The sequence below is a fragment of the Varroa jacobsoni genome, unplaced genomic scaffold, assembly GCF_002532875.2.
Source record: "Varroa jacobsoni isolate VJ856 unplaced genomic scaffold, vjacob_1.0 scaffold_813, whole genome shotgun sequence".
Lineage (NCBI taxonomy): Eukaryota > Metazoa > Arthropoda > Arachnida > Mesostigmata > Varroidae > Varroa > Varroa jacobsoni.
Genome location: NW_019213715.1, coordinates 117,511 through 128,619, shown reverse-complemented (window position 1 = coordinate 128,619; position 11,109 = coordinate 117,511). Strand labels below are relative to the sequence as shown.

Here is an 11,109-nt window from a genome sequence, read left to right as displayed (position 1 = left end):
ATATATAATTGGTGTTGGTTAAAATGATCGTGTGTTTTTGGCGAGGCCGATGGCAATGATGACGATAGTCTTCGTGGTGATGGTGGCTAGCGGCTGGTATTATTGGCGGCATGAGAACTCCATGAGATAGTAATGGCTGAATGAATATATGTATATCTGTTATTGGCTTGTAGGAGTAGGCTTGAACGGTGCTCGTCAGCTTGGCCCCGCCCATTCGGACGTCTCTGTTCCCGCCTTCGGGGCGGCGCATGCGCAAAGGTTGGTGCGGGTTGGGTCTCTGCAAGCTCACTGCCGCTCGTTAAACGGTCTAGCTGGTCAGAGTTTGAACTCGAGGGCTGTGCTTTCCCTGTGTTCTCCACCTTCGTCTTTCGCCGCCGCAAGCCATCCACGGCCGAGTCAGTTTCTTGGTGGGCGAACCAATTGGCACTCCAAAGTTTAGAACAAGAGAAGTACATGGCTGTTACGCATACGCGGCTCGGATCTAACTTAATTCTCGACCCCCAACTAGCTAGCTGTTTCACCAAGCTTGACCCCGCTCAGCAGTTCTGGCCACGGTTATAATTATACAAACTTTAAGTTGTGGGATGTCGACCAAGTATTCTCCACAAGTGATTTTCTGTACACTCAGTGCCTCAGTGATGGTTACTACTAATAGTTTCATCGTATTATTTGTGATGATTTTATCAGTGCGTTTTGTTGGACAGCTCAAGGCAATCTAGAGCATTCGTGTGGCTAATTTATATAAGAGAGCAAAGAAACTCTTACAGACAGAGGAGATCTGGCAAAGTGATTTTTGTAAAACAGACGATGACAGGCTATCACAATAACTACTGCAAAAGTTTTGCTAATTCATAATTTCTAATTCGGCGGCTATAGCTGGTAAACGTGTGTTTTGTCTTCGAGAGGTCGACCATTTTAGCGGCTCATTAGATTAACAGCTGCATAGTGATAGCAATTTTTGTTTTTAGCCAGAAGTGTCCCTTCAGAGAAGAAAGGACGACCGACGAAAATGAAGTCCTCATTAGGAGTTTAAAGGAGATCAATATTATTTGACATCGGACCACGTTAATGAACGTACGCTATCTACCCGCTATCCGGCTAGATCCAATGCGCCCGTGTGCACTGAGTTCTTCTGTATCAATCCATCATTAGCAGAAGTGACTCAATGTGCTGGACAAAACATACGAGAGCAGCAAGAAGAACGGTGACCAAACAGACCATATCATTATCCAACTAGGGCTATAAATATCCAGAGCGTGGCCAAAGGATCCTTGCCTAGGTTGTATTTATGTTGCTTTCAATAGGATTAGTGATGATATTGGCGGCAACACATTTCACAAGACACAAACCGAAATAGGACAGCTTATGCAAGGACCGTTTTCGTGCGACTTTGACGGGCGCAGAATTAATATTGTTGCCTCGGATATTTGATTTCGTGCTTCTAAATTGTTTCGTCGCAGAGCGCCTGTAGAAAGTGACTGTCGTTTTCCTTCGTCGCTAGTTCTAGCCTTAGCATAGTCACGCGCACGCCCGGTTCGTGTAAATTACCGGCGAGGACGAGCTGTCAAGTTGTCCGGCCCCGTCGGATGGGATGACCATTGAAGAGTGTTCTTCCGGAGGAGCGATGGAGGAGCGCGACAATAGCGCGACCCCCGACATTGAATCAAATCAGGAGAACAGCGGTTGTCATGGAACGCCTGGAGGGTCGATACTAAATCTAACCAATAAAAAGGAACAACCGGACGATGATCAGGCCTCGTTGGACGTTAGAGGTCACGATGTAGAAAGCATTACAAGTTTAAAAAATCAAATATTAGACTTCAAAGGCCATATAAAAGATGAACAGCTAATCAAAGATCGCCAGCTTCTTCTTCGAGACCACCATCCACTGTTGAAGGACAATCCTTGTAGGGACGATCGTCTTGAGGTGAAGGAGAACGTCGTTGTTGATTCACTCGATGAGCAATCGTCCTGCGATCGTTCGAGCCCGACCCGTTTCAGACAGGACGAGCCGACACAGGAGGTCATATGTCCAGACGATGGCGAACCTCTAGAGTCTTTTCTGCTTAAGCAGGGTAACGCGCAGAGTCAAGGCCTTCCCTTTCCAAATCCGATCCAACTCCAATTGCACCAGCAATTGCAGTTACTTCATGCAGCTGCCCTCCAGCAGCATCAGCTCCAGGATCACCTACAGCAGCAGCAGCAGCAGCAACAACAACAACAGCCACTCCAAGCCCACTCGCAAACATTGCACCATTCACAAAATAGCCAACACTCGTCGTCTACTGGCAACCTATTGAGTAGTCACATTCTAAATCAGCATCAACTACAGAACCAGTTACAACGGCAGCTTCAGTTATCCCAACAGAATTGTCGTCTACTTTTGAACAACAATAACAACAACAACAACAATAACGGGGGAGCTATTGCGACTTCTATGAGTAAAACGTCGTTTTCGGTCGACGATATTCTCGACCCTGGAAAATTTACAGGAGCAGCCCAACAGTTACATGCCCAACTGCAGTTACATGCGGCGGCCGCCGCGGCGGCCGCTGCGGCAGCAGGTACAAACCCTATTACTATGCTTAGAAATACGTATATTTATCGATAAAAGCAATGGCGGGGATGTCTATATACACTTATGTGGACACGTCGTAGCCGCATAACGACACGCGAACGTTAGACAACGGTAGGATGGCGGCATAATCTTCGGGCAAGACTGGTTTTTGTGCATTCAATAATTCTTCGCTCACACAAAAGAAATCGAATCTGTTTACTCTGAGATTAAAATGTTAATGTAAAAATCCGCTGTAATGAACGCCTGAAAGCATAGAATAGCGTTTTTCGTCAGTAGATTGCCCTGAAGGGATACGGCGAAGGACTGAGGACACTACATAAAGCAGGCTTTTGTTCGCTAGTTCAATAGATGTACTTTAGGATAGCTGAGAAGTTATTGTTTCTTCTGTAGTTATCTATCTATCTATCTTTAGTTGGTATCGTTTGCTTTTATCTAAAATTGCGAAGTCGACTTCCGTGAAACGAGGTTAGACGCTAAAAACAACGATTGAGTAGCATACGTATTAATTCAATGGCTGAAGATTACTTCGAAAAAACTCCCTACGTTTATTGTGACGCATGCCGCCATTAGCTGGGATATATATATATATTCGAAAAGTATAAATACAGTAATGTTTTTTCGTTCGTTTCAGTCATCCTTAAGCGTATTATAGCCCTACGTTATGCATCGGTGACACGGCCAAGTGCTTCCTCATAAGGCCCAATGATTTCACTAACCGGCTGAGAAATAATGTCTCTATGCTGAGCATAGCCTTATTGGTATTGGGGATAGCCCGAATTGGTGGCAGCGTTACGACGGTGCAGGCATAAACTAGCATAATGGCATGCTGTTACAGAACAGTGGTTTTAAAAATCGTACGTTCAGTTTTCTCGCGGTCAGAATAGGCTCAGCGGTCCCTCGTCTAATCTTCCTGGCTGAACGGTTACAGGAGTGACGACGTCAAGCTCTCACGCGGCGGCTGCCACTCTCCAGGCGCTTGGACTTAATAATTTAGCTGTGTCTGCATCGGCCGCTTCGGTATGGGCTAACGCAATAGGCCAACAACAACAACAACAGCAGCCTCGAACCGCATCTTCGATGGCATCAGCGACACAATTGCATCATTTCGAAACGGAAAATAGTCAGCATTCGGGTGAGTCCCAACACCGATGCGCTAATAGGAAATAACCGATAGGAAATAACGACCTTTAAATTATATGTACGCATTTGTTCAATGGCTCCTTCGTCATCGTGGTGCTTTTCTAACGGTATATAATAAGTGCGTTTTGCTTATAAACCTACCGCAACAAACACCTTCACGGTTAGCGCACTCGGCTAACACGCTACTCGTACAAACGAATAGAACGAGCAATGCCAGCTCATGCCTACTAATATTACCAATCAATTATTAAAGAACCGCACATCTATAACGTCCTCGAAAGCCAGATTAGCCGTTCATGGGTGAAACCCAGAATTCGACCCGGCCGACGACTTCTTGCTAGTAGCAAGCAATCGCTGGGCCAAGCGACACGGGAACGAAGCGATAGCCCGTTGATAAATAACGGGTCTATTTGACCCAGCTGCCCAGTGGCTTTCGAGCGGCCGCGTAGAAACCTACGTACAAACGCGCAGACACACACACACACTGGTCAGATATAAGGGATAATTATCCAATTTCTTTTTCGTGGTCTAGCACAAAGTCCAAATATACGTGCGGTAAAGTAATCCTTGTTCAGTGGTCCCACAAGTGGAAGCTGCGACAGTGATATCTGTACAACACTCAGATATAGATTATGTACCGCCAGTTTATATTTACTTAGTTACACGCAAATGAAACTTACATTCAAGGATCTAAAACCACGTGCGGAACCACCGACAGATTCACTGGACGCTTTCTCATTATGATCAATAGTATAGTGACTTCCTAGCGAAAAACATTACATTAAATCGTAGATGAAATCTTTTGAAGAAAAGCTAGGAAATGATCGGTAGCCAAAGGTTTACTAAATGGCTCGTGATTGTTTCCTGTATAAGGTAATAGACATTCTATTCACTAACGTTATGTCCATGACCTTAATGTTTGACTTGCACAAATGTTTTGCTGTGCAACGCTTGACGCCGTGAAAAAGATGTATCTAGTCGAAAATAACAATTTCAATAGAAACAAGTTTGTATGTGTACGTACAGACGCGAAAATCTATTAATCAAGTGACCAATTTTCTAGTTAAGCAAAATAGGCCATTTTGGTAAACGCCGATTCCGGGTCCTGCTATATTGGGCACTAAATCGATCACAAAAATTCTCCAGTCAACGTATCATTCAGAACCTAGTATAGCTCACAGGCCACGTACCGGCTGCGTAAGCTGTATGTTTCAGTTAAGTACACAGACTGTGCGTAATGGCCACTCTTAACGATAGATCGTATTATGGGCTGCTACAAAGGTATTAGGACATTCCTAGCACTTTTTGTTTCGCTTGAAAAGTTTCAAGTTCAGAAGGGGGTTCTTCCATCGAACTGTGCTCGCCTCTGACGAGTCCACTCACACTAATTTGTTTTTCCCAAGTAAGAACTTGTACTAATCTCTTTTGGGCTGATTCGGTAAACTTGATAGAAATCCACAACCTTGTTTGCTAATGACAAGTCCAACAATTACGACACAAACAAATTGTAGCGTTACTCTGACAGAAAAAGGAGAGCGTGACATATGATTGTATTTTTATGTTCACAGACTCTTTTACTGAAGCTGCCGATCTCTTTCACGTTGATACCCTGCTAAGCTTTCAGTTTCGCTTTTCTCAAAAATAAATTCCTACAAATTTTAACGAATCAATTTTAACGTCAAAGGATAAAACAACAAAATAGGAAACGCGTCGTAGGTTCAGTTGCGTAACGTCAGGCTTCATTTCAGTGATGACGTTCGTTCGTCAGGCCAGGGAACCAAACCCTGTGTCTGTACAATGCAATATTAAGAGCGTTACCACCTCTGATTTGCGGAAGTACGTATATTGACACATTACGCGGTAATTAAGTTGGTTTGTCGAAATCCTCAAAGCTAAGTCTCGCCAGCAGCATCAGGGATGGCTGCTCCGTCGAGTATCAAGATGAGGCACCGGCCGATTGCCGAGAACAACGGCGACAGTCAGCGATGCGGAATTAATCTGTGCTGCTCGAATCGTGACTAAGCCGTTTCAGGTCCCCAAACGGCAGTCGGCGGCTGAGCTCACCGGTAGTCCTGCCAGCTCCTGTTAGAGCCACCAGCTACCGTTCAATGCTACCTACGACGAGTTTGTGCCGCCTCGGCTACGATAGCTATGATGAAAAGGAGCAGGAGGATAGTGGCAAGTCGCGCTCGTTCAGACGCTCAAACGATTTTCCCTTCACCCCCCGGTTGAAGCGCTGCGATCGTCCTCGTTGCTGTTCAGGCCGGCATAGCCTAAGCTGGCGCAGCGTAGCCAGGCCAGTCAGCAAGCACGCTAGCTTTCTCCCCCCTCTATTGGCCCCGTTTACCATGACTGGCCGATGATTGCCTGAATCAAAGCTCTTCTTCTAGGGTACCATCATCAAACCTGCACCGCTTTCTTCCCCTTCAATGAATGCTGAGTTAACAGCTCAATTAGCACATCAAGTGGCTTCTATCACCCCATACACATCGTCTATTTCTTCCCCCATCCCTGTTTTTCGCCCACTTCCCTTAGCGCCCGACTCTATCCCTACATACATATCCCCTAGCCCTATTCATTTCGTCCTAGGAGAACTAGAAAGAGAGCAAGATAGCGAACGGGTCCTTATTTCTGTCGAGAGCAAGGGAGTCGCTTTGCCGCTAGTCTTCACTTCTTCACCCCGTCCTCTCCCCTAGCCCATAGCCACCCCAATATCCTGTATATATGCCTCGCACCCACGTTCGTTGTCCCCATAGTTTGCCGCAACCTCGCTGCTGCCGCCCCCACTTTTCGGGCTCGTCACGACAATCGAGTTTTTGCTCGCCAGCTACATGGGAAGTGCAGAGTCTGAAGGCTTCTTCTCAGTTTCTCATCAGGACCTTTCAAGTTTGATCCCGGGCGTGACATTTTTCGTAGTCTCTTCTACTCACTCGCGCCCGCGCCGCCGCCGCCGCCATCTGTATCAGAGCTAACTCACGTGCCAGTTAGATCGTCAAGTTCACATGTTGTTTTCTAGTTATCGCTATTTTTTGGGGAAGAGGATACTGTCGTTGGTTATGCTGGCGATGGTGGTATGTTGACATGTCGACTTACAGTTTCTTAGTTCGAAGGTGGCTAAATGGTGTTGTAGGAAAAATCCTCAAAAAGAAACCCTCGTGCATCAAACAAAATAGCAAGTGGTGGAAATCGACATTTTCTGTTTGTATGCAACGCGACAAGTTAGTTAAGATAGCATTTTTGATTACTCTACTACTGCACTTATCGTTTCAACAGATGCAGTCGATAGATTTCAGTTGGATATATCTGATAACACGAGCGGTGCTCGGACTGATTTAAACCGTTTCCTCCGTCTACATAGGTTGACATTTTTGGAAACACGTTTGATTGTTATGAACCTTTTTTTTAGGTTATTTTTTTGACGAAAATCTCGATGTATTGTATTAGTTTAGGACAAGAGCATAGCAATGCCTGCAAGCAGCGGGACAGTATTCACTTAAAGCTGTTTTGCTGGCATCTTCAAATCGCTGCTTTCAATGAACCGGTTATCACTGAGTAGCCGTAAATTTCTTTTTAGAAACATAGAGAATTGGCCTGTGACCGATTAGTAGTGGAACAAAAAAAGTCCCTTTTTGTTTAGTTGGTAATTCTGAAACGTACCAGCAGCAACAGCATTCGGTCAATTACGATATGTATAAATAGCCCCTACAGAGAAACCGTCACCATGGCCTTACGCAACGAAAGGTTTCCCCATCAGCGTTGAGTCAACGTGCACCCCCCTTTCTTCATGGAAGCGCCTCGATTTGCAACAGCGCCGCACCTGGCACCGTTGTTCGTCTTTGATTTGGCTTAGAACTTGCCTGGTTAAGCATAGTACAGGTAGCTTATCTTCGTTATACTTAGATACTCGGTATAACTTCTTCTAATTGCTTTACATTGATACCAGGCTCTGGAAAAGAGAATCGTTATCGAATTCGAGCTACGCGTAAGGAAATAGGTCTCGTTCCGGCCTTTTTATTCCCTCCGTATTGGGTATCTGCCGAGCTCAATTTAAGTTAGTGACTGCCTACTCGTTACTATTATAATTATTATTACAACTAACTAGTTCCAGTAGTATCGCCAATACCGACACTGCCAAGCTCTGGGTCCCTCAGTTCTGTGTCCGCCTCCTACGATCGGTCAGATCCGACCGGTGCGAAACCACTTCGTAGGGTGGCGGCTGTGAGCGAGGGATGCGGTGGGCGCGAGCTACTCGGATTTAAACCTTGGCGCGCCCACTCGGGCGGAAGAGCAAGAAAGACCCACAAAATGTCGAAGATATAGAGACAGCGATAGAAAGGTGAAACGCAGGACGACAGGAGGGAAGCCGGGAGGTTAGCGTCAGTCCTACCTGTGATTTTGACTCTGTTCTGCACGGCTTAGCGTTCGCCTATCAAGGGCCTGCAGGGAGGGATAAAGCGGAGCTGTGCAAAGGCCGAACTACTCCTGTGAAGGCCTCTTTTCGACGACTACAACTACGAGATGTGAGGTTCTTGTGTGAGGCGAGTGGCGAGCGGAAAGCTCCTACTGAAACGGCTATGTTAGAGAGGGAAACCTCTTCTCGGCTGCATACGCCACAATGAGAGAGTGCTCGAAGTGACTCGGAAGCTGTGCGGCCTATTCAGTACGCCACCAGCGTATTCACTAATAGGACGACGGGTAGCGATGTGCGCAACTTATGGTGCCAGCTAGCGGATCGGTTGTAGCTATGATCCTGCAGCTTTGCTTCTTGGACTGGGATCAATTGTCGTCGTCGTTTCTAGTGACAATGACTACGACAGTTACTACTAGCGCCGTCGCCACAGCCGCCATTGACAGCATCTCTTCCCCCTCTTATATGTCCGATAGTTTCGCCCGTTGTGGTCCGGGTGAACGATACGCCATATAATTCCTCGCCTCGATCTTAGGGGTGTGCTTGCAAACATGGCCGATTCTAGTGCTGGCTTTGATTTGCCTGCTCTGGGGGGAGGGGGTGGGTGAACTGATTTGGGTTTTCCTTCTTCCTCTCTAGAGTCCTGAGCGAAAGATGAGGTGATAAGACCTGGCCCGGGTCGTTCTGCGGCGATGTTAAGTCCCTCAAAGCCGTCCCGTTGTGAAACAGGATAATCATTGTTCCTCTACTTTCTGATGCTGAAATCGATATGTTACCACAATACCACGTTTGCAGTAAGAGAGCGGGGCGTTGCGACACTGCACTTTGCGTCGGCTCGAGAATAACAGACGTTTTATGATAGCTTTAGGCGTAGGCATGGGCTCTTGCTAGCATAGAACTAAATGTGACACCGCGGAAATTTTCTAGAGTCAGCCATTAAAATCGTCCCTCTGTTATGGTGGACAGAGCTGAGACTTGTTATAATGCACAGACGTATTGGGAATCGACCATTTGCTATATAGTTAATGTAGTACCTAATTTGTTTATAGTACTGATTTGATCTGTAATGTTTAAGAGTGTCTTGTAACATTGTGTGGGGTACAGGGCGAGATAAAGACAGAAAAATAGCAAGTTTCTCAGATGAATCGTGGACAACCTACGGTATGAAGTGACTAATCACAGAGAACTAGATTACGCAGCTACCTTCAGTGTATGATACCCTGACAAGTCAGTTGGGGTTAGCCCCAAACATAAAGTTTTCTTTGCGTTCAGATTCCGGACACAAGTCGAATGTGGGCCCAAACAGGCTTTTTGAAATAATTTATACATTGGCCAACTATAAACAGCATAAATATGGATTCTGACGGGAATAATGCTGTGGCCTGTGCTACAAATATCTTTTAAGAAGGTATCTGTAATATCGTACAGCTAAGAAAGACGCTGGTCGAATCCGGCCATGTTTACTTCAATACAACATACAGGCGTCTCCTGTGCTATGTACAGTTAATTCAGGTATGTTTGTACTTGTTGCGTATAACAGCGTGAGCTTGTGACATTGCGGTTGTTTGAATCATCAGCCCACCAGATGATTGTTATGTCGACGTCGTTTCTTCTATGATTAAGACTGATGACCTTGGCTTCTTTCTTAAGCGTTCACTGCTTGTTTACATGTTATTACCAGTTGACAGTTGGGAAGAAGTCTCTCTCTCTCTCTCTCTCTCTCTCTCTCAGGGTATCTGAATCTACTCACATAGGCAGTATTGACCAGTATGGTTGTTTCAGGACAGTTAAGGAAAAAATGGGTGTCGCCATCAACCGCTCATGTTTCTAGCTGTCGAAGAGGAAAAAGAACAAATAATAATGGTCGTTTACTGCTCATGCGCTGGCCACGCTAATCCTCATCCCGCTTTTTTCACCCCTCCCATCCCAGATCCCATCATCATCATCATCATCATCATCATCGCCGCGATAGTTGCCGCCGCGACCATCGGCTATATGTAGATACATACATACATACATACATACATACATACATACGTAGTTAAGACGGCCGTTAACTGTTGTATTAGGATGGAATTGTCCTAGCTGTTGACTGGGAGAAGATCGTGTCTTTCTCGACCCAGCTTCTGCTGCTCTGTTAGCATCGGCGCTATCGAGATGCATATGACGTTGATCGTTGGTGGATGGCCAGCAGCAGCGACGGCGGCGGCGACTATAGAGGCTAACGGAGATGCTGCTGAAGACAAACACAGGAGAAATGGATCCACTGAGGGCGTATGAAATACTACTACCATTGTGATCATCGCAGGCTGCTCGACAGCAGGCAACCGATTCTGGCCGGCTCGAGTGAATGCTCATGTAAAGGTGCAATGAATACGCTGTTCCTCTAACCCGCCTGTAGCTGCCGATTGTCCATGCAGCGGGCGGCTGAGCGAATCGTGATAGTCGATCGTGTAGTCATGTTCCATGCGGCGGTCGCAGGTTTGTCTGCCCCCCGCAGCTTGCGCTTTCTCTCGCTGTCACTCCCTCCCTCCCTCGCTTCCTCCCTCCCCTGTCGCGCACTGCTTCATGCGGAGTGAATGGGTGGCGATGGGAAGAAGAAATGGGGAAGAAGGGGTGTAAAGATGTGCTGCCGCCACCGGCATCATGATCTTCTCTTTGTTGGTCGTAGGCTAGGCTGAGGTATGTGCAACAGGACCCTGATTGATTCGATGGGTCTCTGTCATCTTTCTTTCTTTCTCCCTTGGCTCTGGTCTCGTTCCCTTCTGTCGTTTGCCGCATTGGAACCTCTGCCACTGTGTGTATCGCCCACTACCGGCTCCATCTAGCCGCATCCACCTCCACAGGCAGAGACACTTCGACCTGGTGTGCCGGCTATCGCCGGTGTTGCGGCAACCATGTGCCTGTCGCTTGTGATTGTCGTTGTCGTTGTTCCCATCGCAGCGGGCGAAGCCGTGACGGCGATGATGATGATGATGATGAT

The 11,109-nt window shown here is 46.5% G+C and overlaps 1 protein-coding gene across 1 annotated transcript in view; it reads left to right on the top strand.

Annotated features, from left to right (window-relative positions):
• Nucleotides 1-1,591: 1,591 nt before the first annotated feature.
• LOC111264021 (uncharacterized) overlaps nucleotides 1,592-11,109 on the top strand; it is a 32,189-nt gene continuing 22,671 nt past the window's right edge. The window contains exons 1-2 of the mRNA XM_022839588.2: nucleotides 1,592-2,564; nucleotides 3,507-3,710. Coding sequence (XP_022695323.2) covers nucleotides 1,592-2,564; nucleotides 3,507-3,710 — 1,177 coding nt within the window. The remainder of the gene's footprint in view (nucleotides 2,565-3,506; nucleotides 3,711-11,109) is intronic.